A 16,218-nucleotide genomic window follows, 5' to 3' on the forward strand; every position below is an offset into this window, starting at 1 on the left:
GTGCAGTGGATAGAGTGTCAGATTGGGATGCGGAGGATACAGGTTTGAGACCCCGAGGAAGCCAGCTTGAGCACAGGCTCTTTGGCTTCAGCAAAAAAAAAAAGCTCACCAGCTTGGATCCAAGGTCGCTGGCTTGCGCAAGGGGTTACTCGGTCTGCTGAAGGCCCACAGTCAAGGCACATATGAGAAAGCAATCAATGAACAACTAAGGTGTTGAAATGAAAAACTGATGATTGATGCTTCTCATCTCTCTCTCTGTTCCTGTCTGTCTGTCCCTGTCTATCCCTCTCTCTGACTCTCTCTCTGTCCCTGTAAAAAAACAAAAACTAAAAAACCCAACAAAACCACAAATAAGCATCTAGATTTATTTGTTTCTTTGTTTTTTAGTAAGAGACAGTAAGAGAAACAGAGAAAGGGACAGATAGGGACAGATGGACAGGAAGGAAATGAGATAAGCATTCATTCCTCACTGTGTCACCTTAGTTGTTCATTGATTGTTTTTTCATACATGCCTTACTGGGGGGGCTGCAACTAAACCAGTGACTCCTTGCTTAAACCAGTGATCTTGGCACCTTGGGCTTCAAACCAGCAACCTTTGGATTCAAGACAGAGATCACGGGGTCATGTCTATGATCCCAAGCTCAAGCCAGCAACCCTGTGCTCAAGCTGGTGAGCCCATGCTCAAGCTGGCAAGCCTGTAGCCGGATGAGCCAGTGCTCAAGCCAGTGACCTTGGGTTATTGAACCTGGGTCTTCTGTGTCTCAGGCTAATGCTCTACTCACTATACCACTGCCTGGTCAGGCTAGATTATATTTATGGTAGAATTATGTATAATAGAAAAAAATAAAAATAACCCAAAATATCCTTAAGGATTTATGATACTTATGGCATATTTAATAAAATTTTAGGTAGCCATTAAAAGTGATGATGGAGATTAGCAGATCTACATTTACTAACGTGAAGAGATGTCATTTTTAATATAATAGATTGGTTATCTCCAATAGTGACATTTACTGTTCTTTTTGGCTATTATAGCATTCTGAAAATTTTTTTATAATATCCATGTGTTAATTTCATAGGAAAAGCACTATAAACACAGTACTTTAAGAACAAATAATAAGGCACATTTATTACATATTAGACTTAAAAATTTTCTTCTGTATCTCCTTTAGGAATGCATTTAATCCTGAATGAGTATACAATCTCAACAGAAATACAGTAGAACGGTAATATATTTTTGAAATCAGTTTCAGATTATATTCCCACATAATTAAAGGAAAATGTGAAACCCACCAATAATATGCTGTTGACTACATCAAAATAACTTAAATTTCTTAATAGCTGACAATATTAGGAAAAAATTAATGTACGTAATTTAAAAAAATTACATGTCCTTGGAAATTGCCTAAATAGCCAGTAATATAAAATAACAAAATCATGCAAAAGATCACATCTAATAATTCCTTACCATCACCTCCCATATGAATACAGAATACCATATTAAATAAAAATTTGCTGTGTATTTGGTTAATATCATTCCTCTTTAGAATTAGACTGGTGCAACTTTCCTGAAACACTTATACAAAAATAAATACACACTTGAGATGAATTATATTAGAAAAAGAATCGAAACTAATCTTAAATATTGAAAATAAAAGGGAAATCCCTCCTAAATTGCTTATATTAACATCAAAATAGCCTTACCCTTGAAGATAATCAACTATCTCTTCTTTAAGGAATAGAAATAATCAAGAAAAAAAATTTTAAATTTTGCTAAGCGCCCAATTCTTCTAGCCTGAGAACTAACTACTTGTACTGGTGGCCAACATCTGAACAAGCTCACTATACTAAAACCGACAGGAGCGATACAGGGACCTTAACAATAGCCAATACACTAATAATTCTTTTTCTTTTTTATCCCTCCCAAACTATTGCTTATCGAATAAACTGTTTTCCTGACATATAAATTTAATTTTTGCTGATTCAAAAATTAAAATAAAATGTTGAAGGTGCTCAGAAAGCATCAATTGTACTTGTGTACTTGTGGCACTTAATTGTTCATTGATTGCTCACACGTGCCTTGATGGCTGGGGTGGGGGTGTCTCCAGCTGAGCCATCAACCTTGGGTTTTAAGCTGGAGACCCCACACTCAAACTGGATGAGCCCGTGCTCAAGCTAGGGACCCCTTGGGGTTTCAAATCTGGGACCTCAGGGTCCCAGGTTGACTCTATCCACTGAGCCATAGCCTGTTCAGGCTCCACCCATCAATGATTTCTAATGACTCTGTCAATTGCTCATTCCTCATAATGTAAGTCAGATCATATTACTGCTCTTTTCATTGGCTGCGTATTTGGTTCAATGTAAAAGACAAAGGCTTTTTTTCCCCCACAGGGACAGAGAGTCAGAGAGAAGGGTACATAGGGACAGACAGAAACGGAGAGAGATGAGAAGCATCAATCATCAGTTTTTCGTTGCAACACCTTAGTTGTTCATTGATTGCTTTCTCATATGTGCCTTGACCGTGGGTCTTCAGCAGACCGAGTAACCCCTTGCTCGAGCCAGCGACCTTGGGTCCAAGCTGGTGAGCTTTTGCTCAAACCAGATGAGCCCGCGCTCAAGCTCGTGACCTCGGGGTCCCGAATCTGGGTCCTCTGCATCCCAGTCCAATGCTCTATCCACTGCACCAACACCTGGTCAGGCAAAGACAAAGGCTTTATAAAATCAGCCTGACTTCTCATTACCCCATACCCATCTGCCCCTTCTTTTTTTCTAGCCTTCATTGCTACTCCTTTCCTCATTCATTACCTTTCTTCTCCTGGCCTCCTAGCAAAGCTTTGAACAAGCTTTAAGGTATTTGAACTTAGTATTGCCTTTATTTGTAATTCACTCCCCAAGGTGCCCTCAGAGCTTTAACACTCAACTACTATGCCTTTGCTCAAAGGTCACTTTGCCTACCCACATAATTTAAAATTGCAAGTTCATATCCCACCTCTACTTCTCCTCCTTTTCTTGATTTATTTTTCCATTGTACTGGTCATCTTCTAACATACTAGATAATTTACTTCCTTAATTTTGTATCTTGTGTCCCCATCAGTAGATTATAAGCTCTATAAAAGCAAGAGGTGTTATCTTGTTCAGGGAATCCCCAGTATCTACAGTGATACTTCACACATATGAGACATGCTATAAATGTTTGGTGAATGGTGAATAAACAACAGAGGGACCAACAACAATAAAAGCAATTAAAATTGATCCAGGATTCAAAAATACATTTCTCTAGTTTATTGTTCACTGTCCTATACCAGCAATTTTCAAAAGATGTGCTGCAAATTTTTAAATTTTATTTGTTATTATTTATTTATGGAGAAAAAGAGAGAAGAAAAGAAACATTGATCTGTTGTTTCACTTATTTATGCATTCATTGGTTGACTCTTGTATGGGCCCTGACCAGGCCTTGTTGTATAGTGGTTAGCATCACTGCCTGTCACACAAAATGTTTAAAATATGCAATACTTAGTCACTATTTAGTCAGGGGGCACTGACCTCTTTTCCCTTCATCAAATAAAAAGATGATAATAGCCAATGCAACAATAGTCATCCAGTGTGAATGAATCAAAATTATACCTACTTTTTGTCAAGTTGGCAAAAAATGTATTTTTGATGTGCTGCAAAATTTTAGTAGTTTATGTGGGCCATGAGATGAATAAGGTTGAAAATCGCTGCCCTATACAAATGCAAGTCCCTCTTACAATAGAGTTAGTAAAAGTAACATGAAAATTATTTTCGACCTACTTAGTTTTGTTGGGTTTCATCTATACTACGAACAAATTTTTAAATTAATTTTTAAAGAGTAAGGAAGAGAGAGAAACAGAGTGAGAGAGAGAATATTAATTTGTTCTTCTATTCTTTCATGACTTCATTGATTGATTCTTATATGTGTCCTGACTGGAGATTGAACCCACAATCTCGGCGTGTATGGATGACTCTAACCAACTGAGCCACCTGACCAGGGTCTATTATAAACAAATTTTGAAACATGGTTTATTTACCCTAAATCCAACTTACCTTACCCAGCAGAGCAAAAATATCGTTTCCATTTTCTAATCCCTCTTCAAAAGATCTCAGTGCTTTTTTCGTATAAGGTTCTTTTCCTCTTGTAATATCAAGCCATGCTCTCAAAACCTGTCCCTGTAAAATGAAAATTTCTCATCATACCTCTATTTCTTCAGGAAAAAAAATGAATAAAAGAGGTAAACATAATGCCATATCATTTTGTAATTAGCAACAAAAATCACTCTATCAAATAATATTATGAGTAATAAAACTGCAATAAAATCACTCTCCAACTCTTGTCAGCCTAGAGTGTGGGAAAGTATACTGCTCACAAAAATTAGGGGATCAGGAAAGGGGCAGATACTCCAGGACTTTCAGCCTTCTGTACAGTGCATTTTCACCAGTGAAATAAAAGTTGGTTTTGCATTGCATTTGCATAATCTAACAACTTTCTTTGACTTGTCGTTTGCTTTTCTGATGTTCTTGTTTAATAAAAAGAAAATCAAATGCTTTTTTATTGTTTCATATTCACTTGGAAATATTACTTAATTTTTGTGAGCAGTATATTATGGATTTCAGCCTTACTACTCTGTTCAGTATTGTGAAGAAGTTTGTCAGATATTCCATTAAGGCTAAATAACCAATATAGGCTAAATAACCAATATTCTCATCTGGGGCTTGGCCAATAAGTTATTAATAATAGTTAAACGTGTAATTTGAGATATAAATAAGAATTCGTGACCTCTTTTTGAGCAGACTAAAAGAATTAAGATGAAAAAACAAACATAAGTGCCTTGCATCACATATATTAAAAATTAAGATAATTTGGCAACAATCTCATAGATCTTGGTGCCTAGTCCAGTGCATTTCAAATGAAAGTATAAATGACCTAACAAATTAAAAACGGAAGAAGTCATGGATGTTTCTATAACATAAAGTTAGTGAGCCAATGAGTTGCAAGATTTATAGTGTTAAAAAGAAGACAGATATAGGTTGAACATTTTTCTTGTTAATGTCAAATAAAAATAAGGAAATCTGTTCTATCAACAGATTTCTAGGTAAATTCATAAAGTCATAAATCTTTAACTGTGATTATATCTACCTCCTTATATTTCACCTTTTAAAGGCAGTTAGTACTACTAAAACAATGCTTTTTCTAGTCACTAAATCAGCGTCCTTATTTGAATTGTGTCAACTGTACTTCTCTGTATGGATGACTCCGTAGCTTTATTTGTAGTCCAATACCTTTTTTAAATTTTCTTTTTTCAATAGAGCTGAACTTTTCAGCAGATCCACTGCCTCTATCTCACTGTTCTCCAGAGCCTGAACTAAGGCATGTCTTCAGCCACGACAGGGAATCTTCACCTACCTTTAGGATTACCTTCTCATTCCAATGTACTTTCCTTTCACGTTACCGGGTATCTGAATTATGCAGGCTAAACCCTCAGAGACATCCACAACACCTTTCCCCCATTATTTACAATCAGACGACAAGTCTTGTGGGCATTTACTGATTCTCAAATTTGTACCCACTGTACAGTATTTTAGTGCAGGCCCTCAAAACCTTCTGCCAGAAAGTAGTACCTTTTACGTCTGTACACTATAGTTTCTCTCCAGGTCAGTTCACTCTATAAACCATTCTTAATCTTTTGAATTTGTACTCTAATATCTTCACTGCAATGATTAAAAACCTTCGGGGGTCTTTTCATTCCTATCAAATCAGATACAAATATTGTACCTGGCTGTCACGATCCTTCAATTGGCCCCAACCCACCTCTGAAGCTTTTCTTTCACCCTCTTCCATCTACAGACCCCATGTTTCCATCAAATGTGAGTTTCACTGTACCCCATACCAACACAGCTCCTTGCTTTCCTCATTTCTATCTATTACTTCGCACTTTGGGAGGATCCACTTCCCTTTTTCCATAATCTATGCCTATGGAAACTATCCATCTTCCAGCTTTTGTTCAAATGCTACTTCCTTCAAGAAATTCTTCTTCATTCTCCTAACGCTTATAGATGGGATCTTTCCTCAACTACCTAAAACAGTGCCTAGCACAGAGCAAACAAGTAATATACGTCAACCATTATTTTCCTGCGTACTTTGATCACACCTCTTTCATAGTATTAGCTGAGTATGTGCTCTATAACACTACTAGATGATCCATCCTAAAAGTCAAGTTTATGTATTCTTTATCTTTGTATTATTAACAGTGTAAATAATGGTGCCTCGTATCTAGAACAGTTCAATAAGGAGAGTGGGAGGGAAGAAAGGAAAGAAAAAAGGAAGGGGAAGGAAGGAAGAAAGGAAACCAGGAAGAGATCTTTGCAAGAGTTAATAAATAGCCTAAAAATTAAAAACTTTTGTGAACTACAATTTTACAAAATAATAAAATATTAAAGTAAATCTATTATTTATAAAGTGAGAATAGAAGGGGCAAACATGTTTCCTTAATGTTACTTATTCAAAATAAGAAATCCAGCTACCTCCTTACTACCATTTGACATTTTGATCATTCTGTCAATGTACTCTCTCGCCTTATCGTGACGGCCGATGTGCCATAAGAATAAGCCTGCGTGGTACAAAGCATTAGGTTCTGCTGCTTTACGCAGCTCCTTCACTTTGGCATCCGATTCCAGAATAGCTTCTTTATCTGGGAGAGAAAAAAGACAGAAATAAAAATTAAATTCTAGGTCAAGTATTTATAATAGGTCAGATGATTAACAGTGCATAAGATTAAGTTCGTGTCTCTATAGCAGAACTGTCTAATAGAGATAAAATGCAAGCCACGTACGTAACTTACCATTTTTTAGTAGCCACATTAAAGTGGTAAAAAAAAACAAGTATACCTGACTGGTGGTGGCGCACTGGACAGATCATCAACCTGGGATACGGAGGACCCAGATTCAAAACCCCAAGGTCACTAGCTTAAACGCAGGCTCATTCGGCTTGAGCATAGGCTCACCAGCTTGAGTGCAGGGTCACCAACTTGGTCATGGGATAATCGACATGATCTTATGGTCACTGGCTTGAGCCCAAAGGTCAATGGCTTGCGCCCAAGGTTGCTGGCTTGAGGAAGGGGTCACTGGCTTGGCTTGAGTACCCCACCCCCAAAAAGGCACGTATGAGAACAAACCAATGAACAACTAAAGCGATGCAACTATGAGTTGATGCTTCTCATCTCTCTCCCCTCACTCTCTCCCTTCCTGTCTTCTCTTGCTAACAATAAAAAAAGAAAAATTAATTTTAATAATTTATTTTATTTAGTCCAGTATGTCTAAATGACCATATCAATACATATTTGAGAAGAAAACCACTGAGATACTTTGCATTTACTAATTAAAATCTGACACTATTTTGTACACGCTATATCTCAATAAGTTGCTAAATTTTCCTCAGAAGTACTGAACTTGTACTTAGATTTCATAAAACTTACGAAAAATGAGATTCATCTACTCAGTGCTCCAAACTGAATCCAGTATCAGTTTTAAACTTAAAAGTAATTAGAATTCAATTAAAAATTTAGTTCTTCAAACTAATCCCAAGAGCTCAATAGCACCATGCCGTTACTGATGACTGTAACGTACACACAGCTCTACGGTTTTTGTCACTCCCCACATATATAGGCTAAATATGTACTGTATATGCAATGTGTTTTAAATAGTACTGACAAGATTAGTAATGATTCTAAAATGAACTAATTATTAGAGGCAAATCAGGACTAGTACTTAAAATACCCAACTCTCTAATCCATTTCTAAAATATATAAACATGACAGGCTAGTGTCACAGGCCAGTGGACGGTAGCATAATTACTGTTACTTACACAGCTTAATACTGACTGCTCCTTTAAATAGATGGTATAGTTTTAATAACCCTAATCATTACTATCATATCTATTATATATGAGTATGTGCTTATGACACTAATGTCAATAAGATCCAAATCTTGGATCAAATCAGGATATGGATCAGCTGTGCAATAAGAAATAAGAAATGTCAAAGTTGAGGACCGTGATTCTAATCGACACACCCATTCTGGAAATGGCTATCAAGGAAAGGTAAGTGACCTTCCCTTTTAACTCTGAAGACACAAATTTAAATTTAAATGGGAAATTACTAAGGTACCACTTCATGATGTTAGGCAACAAAATAATTTCTGGTGGGCTACAGGTTGCTTGGCAAGAAGACTCCTGCCCCCCACCTCCCATACCCACTTGAACACCTTCAGAAATGTTCATTAACCATAACAGAGACAAAAAAAGAACTCATCAGGGCCAGAACAGTAGGTTTTTGCCCAGATTTCCATCGGGCAAATTAGCTGTGACACCATCCATACAGTTAGCTCTTGCCATATTTTAGCTCAAGTTCTCACTGCATCATAGACCTTTTATACTCAGGGATTACCTCAGAATTCAGGAAGATGTACACGAATAATCTAGGTGTTTTCTAGGCAATACTGACAAACATTAGGGCCTCTCCTGAGCTCAAGCTGACTCAGCATCATACAGGGTGCAAAGCAGTCAGTACTCAGTGTCTCTAGGCAATATTTCTACTTCTATCTTTTTAGTGTCACAGAAATCACACTTTCCAATTGAGTCAATACTTTGGGAATAACCAATTAAATTAAAACTTAATTCTAGAAAGAAAATATTTTGTATGGATTTTTTTTAAGACTTGACTATTGCTCTCCCATGAAAATTCTCTGTTCCAGCTTAACATACACATGCTGGGGCACAGAGAAAAAGGGTCCATAGAAGAGACTAATCTTAAATCACTTCCCTGTGTTTGTGTATGTATTTCTCCTGTCTAACAAATACGCTTTATATTGAAATCCTGCCTGGTTTTCAAAGATCAAATTAAGTTCCAACCTTTCATGAAGCTTTCCCAGGCTACTCCTATGAATTAATAGAACATACTACTTTAATTAGTTATGGGATCGATTTGTTTTCGTTATCATTTAATTAAAAGCACCATTAGAATTTAATTTTTGTGATTTCTGTATCTTCTTCTCTCAACTAGATCGTAAACTTAATGTCACGTATCACTTCCTATAATTCTTTGTGTCTTATAACTATATCTGGTGCAGTCCCTTGCAGAATGTAAGCATTTGACTGTTAGAATTGTTTACTTGCTAAACATATTAATGTTTTTTTTTCTTTTTCTTTTTTTTTTTTTTTTTCATTTTTCTGAAGCTGGAAACAGGGAGAGACAGTCAGACAGACTCCCGCATGCGCCCGACCGGGATCCACCCGGCATGCCCACCAGGGGCGACGCTCTGCCCACCAGGGGGCGATGCTCTGCCCATCCTGGGCGTCGCCATATTGCGACCAGAGCCACTCTAGCGCCTGAGGCAGAGGCCACAGAGCCATCCCCAGCGCCCAGGCCATCTTTGCTCCAATGGAGCCTTGGCTGCGGGAGGGGAAGAGAGAGACAGAGAGGAAAGCGCGGCGGAGGGGTGGAGAAGCAAATGGGCGCTTCTCCTGTGTGCCCTGGCTGGGAATCGAACCGGGTCCTCCGCACGCTAGGCCGACGCTCTACCGCTGAGCCAACCGGCCAGGGCTAAACATATTAATGTTTTAAACAATGCTTTACTGATTTGTGCAAGTGTATGTGGAGTGAAGGACATATGTGACATTTTGCTTAAAAAAATGTGTTTTCTGATACTCAGAAACCTATTCAAGGACATCTGGTGATTGTCTCATTATTTAAAACAAGACCTATATTTATAATTCTATAAGCTGTTACTTGATATCTATGAAGTACAATGCCATTTTCTCTTTGTACCTATAATTCTGATATTCTCTGCCACAATTAAGATACACTATATATTAAGATAGTTCACACAATTTTAATTGTTTTCACATAAAGTTTCTTTTATAATGTAGTCATATTTCCCAAACTATTACTTGATAAAAATTTGCTGAATATCTTCCAAGAGTTAGCCCTCTGGGAGATGTAAAGGCCTTTAAGAAGCTTAAGAAACAATAGAAGAAACTGCGTTATCACTGTTTATTTGAAGTTATCACTGGTTGTGAAGTTAGCTGCTGCAGAGCAACTTATGTGCAGACTTGTTTTTGGCTACAATTTCTTTGTTTGTTTGTTTGTTAGTTTAACAATTGCTAATATACATTCACCTCTGCGTTAACTCAAACAATTCCTATGTATAAATGAAAATTCTGTCATAGGATATAAGGAATATGAAACTAATATACTATCCGTATTTCTTGTGCTTGATGAACTTATAATCTTGTCAGGAAGATAAAAAACAAATATAATATAAACAATACATACAGACAATATGTAATACAGTATTATCAGACTGAATGCTTTGGTAAATGAGAAAAAGCTAAACAAATTGAATAGGAAAAATTGTCCTAAGCAGTGTACTTAAATACTATACCTGGATTAGGGCTCATTTTATGGGCGTATATCAGTGCAAGCAGAGAACAAAGTGAAATGTCTGGTTTATTTTTTATAGCCTCAAATTCTTGAAGCGCATCTTGGGTTTTACCTGAAAATCAAAATTGTTGTGCAAAAAATTATTCTTAGAGCAAAACAAGAATTTAAAATGTATGCAGCACAGCTAATAATTTGTACCTACCTTCCATTAATGCACCATAGGCCTGGTAAAACCTGAAGACGGGGTCGCTACCGAACCTCTTCACTCCTTCACTGGCAACGAGTGACACGTGATGGAAATACCTCTCCTGACAATAGTAATTAATCAAAGTCTAAACGGAAATAAGAACTAAATGTTACAAGGAGATAAAGCACAGCACTCAATAGTAAAGAATGCACAACACAACAAAATTATTTAAGTATCTTAGTGTTTTCTCATTTCAACCTTTTCTCTAAACTGTTAAACAAATGTTCTCTGTAACTTTTACTTTGCTCCCTCCTGCTCTCTAGTCTCTTTCTCATATTTTATTGCATATATATATATTTTTTTTTTTGACAGTGTGATCCAAACTCTGTCTCGAAGAGCCCCACAACACATCTCAATAACATGCAGTCTTCCTCCAGTACCTCACCCTAAAAGGACCAGTCAGTTTCCCAACACTAAAGATACTTTTTTTTTTTTTTTTTTTTTTTCATTTTTCTGAAGCTGGAAACAGGGAGAGACAGTCAGACAGACTCCCGCATGCGCCCGACCGGGATCCACCCGGCACGCCCACCATGGGGCAATGCTCTGCCCACCAGGGGGCGATGCTCTGCCCATCCTGGGCGTCGCCATGTTGCGACCAGAGCCACTCTAGCGCCTGGGGCAGAGGCCACAGAGCCATCCCCAGGGCCCGGGACATCTTTGCTCCAATGGAGCCTTGGCTGCGGGAGGGGAAGAGAGAGACAGAGAGGAAAGCGCGGCGGAGGGGTGGAGAAGCAAATGGGCGCTTCTCCTGTGTGCCCTGGCAGGGAATCGAACCTGGGTCCTCCGCACGCTAGGCCGACGCTCTACCGCTGAGCCAACCGGCCAGGGCTAAGGATACTTTTAATATCGTTTTACTTCTGTGCAGCACTTAGTATCACTAAGACTATAACTCTCTGGAAAGGCAGTGGCATGGTACTGTAAAAAGGACACGTCTTTAAGGCAAAAAGACCTGGTTTCAAATTCTGGTCCATCTTATAGCCCCTGAATTTGTTCATTAGTAAAATGCTGTTAGTAATGTAAAGGTCATTGTGAGGATTCAGGTATCATACTGTAAAATTATATTCTGAAAAAAGAAAAGTTCCTCTTAACCCTATATGCTGATGAATAAAGACCATGTGTCCAGCCAACCTCTCTCATCTCAGTTCCAGATTCATCCTTTCGTTTGCCCCACCACCGAAGCCGACATGGAGTCGTGGAATCCGCCCCCCACCGAACCTGACATGGAGTCGTGGAATCCGCCCCACCACCGAACCCGACATGGAGTCGTGGAATCCGCCCCCCACCAAAGCCGACATGGAGTCGTGGAATCCGCCCCCCCACCGAACCTGACATGCAGTCGTGGAATCCGCCCCCCACCGAAGCCGACATGGAGTCATGGAATCAGCCCCCCACCGAAGCCGACATGGAGTCGTGGAATCCACCCCACCACCAAAGCCGACATGGAGTCGTGGAATCCGCCCCACCACCGAACCCGACATGGAGTCATGGAATCCGCCCCCCACCGAAGCCGACATGGAGTCGTGGAATCCGCCCCCCACCGAAGCCGACATGGAGTCGTGGAATCCGCCCACCACCAAACCCGACATGGAGTCGTGGAATCCGCCCCACCACCGAAGCCGACATGGAATCGTGGAATCCGCCCTCCACCGAAGCCGACATGGAGTCATGGAATCCTCCCTTCCCATTTGCCCAGTCAGCAGTCAGTAGGTTCTGTTTCTCTAGTCTACTTCCTACTTTCCATTATGCTACCTTGGTTTACGTTAGGTAGTTTGGTCCAACAAACATTTACTGACCACCTACTAGTGTCTGGCACTGAGCTAAGTACTGTGAATAGGAAGACAAGTAAAACATGTGGCTCCGACCCAGAAATGCTTAAGTTCAAATGAGATGAGAAACTAAGAAAACGGAAATGCAAGGTAGAGAATGCAAGAAAGGAGCTTTGATAATCATAGGAGAATGAAGATTGGGTGCAGGTAGGAGGGAAAAGTATTAATGGCAAGATTCTTGGGGAGGACTTCAGGACTGATTCTTGATTTGCAAGCTCCTACTTCCCTCCATACACATACACACTCTTTCTATTATCCTTTCTTGATTCTTTTTTTTGTGTGTGTGACAGAGGGACAGACAGACAGGAAAGGAGAGAGATGAGAAGCATCACTTCTTCGTTGCGGTACCTCAGTTGATCATCGATTGCTTTCTCATATGTGTCTTGACTGGGGGGCTACAGCAGAGCGAGTGGCCCCTTGCTCAAGCCAGTGACCTTGAGCTCAAGCCAGCAATCTTGGGCTTCAAGCTGGCAACCTCTAGGCTCAAGCCGGTGACCATGGGGTCATGTCTACGATCCCACACTCAAGCAGGTGACCCTGCACTCAGGCTAGTGAGCCCACATTCAAATGGCGATCTCGGGGTTTGGAACCTGGTACTATGGGTCCCAGTTCGACACTCTATCCACTGTGCCACTGCCTGGCAAGGCTTCTTTCCTGATTCTAGAGGAAGGTACAGGAGTTAGTCAAGCAAAGGAACTGCAACATAGAGATAAAAATCAGTAATGAAACATAGGGATGGGGTGAGATGCAGAGGACTAAAAGTCATTCTGTATTTTAGAGCAGAGATTGGCAAACTATGGCACATGGCCATATCTAACCTATGCCTGGTTTTTTTTTTGTGGACATCATGGTAAGAATAGTGTGCACATTTTCAAAATGTTAATAAAAAAGAAGAAAAATATTTCATAGCATGTAAAATAATATGAAATTCAAATTTTGGCATCCATAGAGAACATTTTATTCGAACTAAGCCATGGTCCTTTATAGGGAGAGTTTATTCTCTGTTCTGGAGCCTTAAGACAGGAATTATGGGATGACAAAGTTGGAGAGGCTGGTAGGGGTCAGGAAGTGTCTCATATTAAGTTGCTCATCTAGTCTAAGTGACCAGGAGCCACATTAACATTTTTTAGCATGAAAGTGTTTTCATTATAGGGTTCATTTGGGTGACAGTACAAAGGATTCATTTCAGGTAATGGCAAAAATTTAAGTGGATGGGGGAAGGCTTCACAGGAAGATAACAAAAACTCAGGGAAAATATCAAGACAGCCCAGCATTCCCTATCACTACCAAGCAGTCCTCAACCTGCTATTGGCACACAGTTTACTTGCATGCCTACCATCGGATGCCACCTAGCCAAATATAAGCTCCAAGACTGGAACGGTTTTATTATTGCAGGTTTTATTTATCATTGCCTCCAGGGCTTACTTAGAACAGTGCCAGACACATAGGAAACATTCAATATTTAATGCATTCATTTAATTAAGGCTTTCTCCAGCAGTAGCCTATAAAATGTGCGAGGGCGGGGACAGCTCGGTTCTACCCATCACCATCTCAGACGTCCCGTGGACACACTGGGCGCCCTCCATTACTGTCTGCTGGACGAATGCATTCGTGAACAAACGCGTGGGAGGACTATCATCCTAAAAGAAAAACTTATTTTCAAGTCTCATGTCTTTGTTTTCAGGCCGACATTTCTTAAGTGGACTGTCATAAATATTTTCTAAACGGATGAATCCGTGATAAATCAAGAAAACCACCACCCTGAAATCAAGTCTCTTCCATTTCCCAACCTATGTTTTGAATTGTGTTCACACCACCTTTCTACGGGCTCCTTCTATTGTGCAACGGGGGCGCCGACACTAGCTGGTTCCAAGTTACTAACAATCGCCCCCGGGCGGCGCAGTAGGTGCCCTGCGTTGAGCAAGCTTTCCTAGCGAACAGGACACAACAGTACAACACACGGCGCGCTAACGGCAACTCGGGGCAGGGGCAGCGCGCTGGAGGCGGCCGCGCCCGCCACTCACCGGAGCTGGGCCGGCGGAGGCCGCCAGCGGACGGAGGGCGCGGGCAGCGCGGGCTAACAGCGCCCTCGCGCAGCCGGCCGACCACCCCGCTCCAGGCAGCCCTCCAGAGCAGCCCACGCCCAGGTCTCGCCCGCTCACCTTCAGCCCCTGCGAGTCCATGGCTCCCCGCGCTGGGCCGCGAGCCTCCGGACTGCGTTGGCCGTAGACCCGCAGACGAACCGGGATTCCAGCGCCGCCGCCGCCGAGGCCCAAACTCCGCTTGCCTTTCGGGACGCTGGGGGGAGGGGGCGGGGCGGGCGAAACAGGGTCATGCTGCTATTGGCTGCTGGGAGAGGGGGCGGGGCCTCGCTGCAGGGATTACAGGGAGGAGGAGGGGCAGGAGAAAGAGGAGGAGGAGGAGGAGGGGTCCGGGGGCGGGACCCGAGGCGAGCGCTGTGGGTGGGGAAGTGGGTGCTACCAGACGGTGGGGAATACAAACCGAGTCAGAGAAACGTCGTTAGGAAGACGCTGGGTGGTGGGAGGGTGGCGGGGGAGAATATGGAATTAAGGAATAAAGAAAATAGGGAGGAAGTAGGGAAACGGAGAAGTTTGTGTCACGTTTCTGGTTGCGAGGGAACACACCGCTTCCGGCACACTTAGGTTGAGGCCGATTCCCGCAATGCGGCTATTTGAAGAAAACCCTTAAATTTCACTTGCTGCAGTTGTATTATGGCCACAAGGTGGCGCAGAAAAATCACAAATTTTTAGCAGAAAGGGGATATGATTCTTGGGCTCATCTTTACAGGCATTGCTGCAATCCCGTGATTATTGTTAGAATGCACATTAGTCTTTTTATCTTTTTTTTTTTTAACCGCAGATTTTTAAAAACTACACTGCTGATTATAAGCTAACAATTAAATTAATCTCTGCAAATTTTTGTACTCATTAGGCAGCTGTTAGCTGCTCATAGATTCCTTCAGTTGTTCAGAACATTAAATTGAAATATAATAGATTTAAGATTCCCTTTATCTACTTAAAGGTATTTTTTGAATAGCAGGTAAGATTCGAGGTGTTAGTGATCTTTATAGAATCATTTACAGGGATTTCAAATTTGACCCTAGTGTTATCTAATTTTGTTAATGTGATTCGTAGTTGTTTACATGTAATTTTAAATTTATGGAGGAGTCAAGGAACATTGACTTTTTCCTCATACCTGTAGGTTGGTAATGCCAGTCCTTAGGGTGAGCCTCACCCGGTGAGGGGTGCTACTCCACAGGCTTCAAGGTGATCTGCACTTGATAGGAGCTAAGAATGCCACAAACCAAGGTGCGCATCAAAGTATATCGTCTTAAACTGTATGCATTTGGTTCTAAGTGAAAAGTTCATCTGGGAGAAAATGTTTAAGGGACAGAGCTAAAGGAACAAATTATCAAGATACCTTCCTGAGATCTTTAAAGCCTAAACTTGTGCTGTCAGATCAATGGAAAATTGCACACTTAGACCATACAAATTTAGCCCTTTTACAGAATTTTCTTGGTTGAGTTATTTGAGCTATTTTCTAAGGTTAAATTATTTAGCACAAAACAGCATGCTTGGCCCTCTGAGTGTTTGCTAGTTTAAAACTGCTTTGGACATTTGCTTTGACACTCCTGGTAACCTGATCTTGCCTGTATAAGATCTCATGTGAG

At 40.7% G+C, this 16,218-nt stretch overlaps 1 protein-coding gene across 2 annotated transcripts in view; it reads right to left on the reverse strand.

Annotated features, from left to right (window-relative positions):
• TTC21B (tetratricopeptide repeat domain 21B) overlaps window positions 1-14,816 on the reverse strand; it is an 86,752-nt gene extending 71,936 nt beyond the window's left edge. The window contains exons 1-5 of one of the 2 annotated variants that reach the window (XM_066345593.1): window positions 14,690-14,816; window positions 10,657-10,786; window positions 10,456-10,566; window positions 6,541-6,707; window positions 4,066-4,188 (exon numbers count right to left, since the gene is read on the reverse strand). In XM_066345593.1, coding sequence (XP_066201690.1) covers window positions 4,066-4,188; window positions 6,541-6,707; window positions 10,456-10,566; window positions 10,657-10,786; window positions 14,690-14,710 — 552 coding nt within the window. In that variant the 5' untranslated portion in view covers window positions 14,711-14,816. Of the gene's footprint in view, window positions 1-4,065; window positions 4,189-6,540; window positions 6,708-10,455; window positions 10,567-10,656; window positions 10,787-14,689 lie in introns of those variants that run through there. The other variant, XM_066345595.1, reaches the window with a different exon arrangement.
• Between the last annotated feature and the right edge of the window lie 1,402 nt (window positions 14,817-16,218).

This window comes from Saccopteryx leptura, chromosome 7 (assembly GCF_036850995.1).
Source record: "Saccopteryx leptura isolate mSacLep1 chromosome 7, mSacLep1_pri_phased_curated, whole genome shotgun sequence".
NCBI lineage: Eukaryota > Metazoa > Chordata > Mammalia > Chiroptera > Emballonuridae > Saccopteryx > Saccopteryx leptura.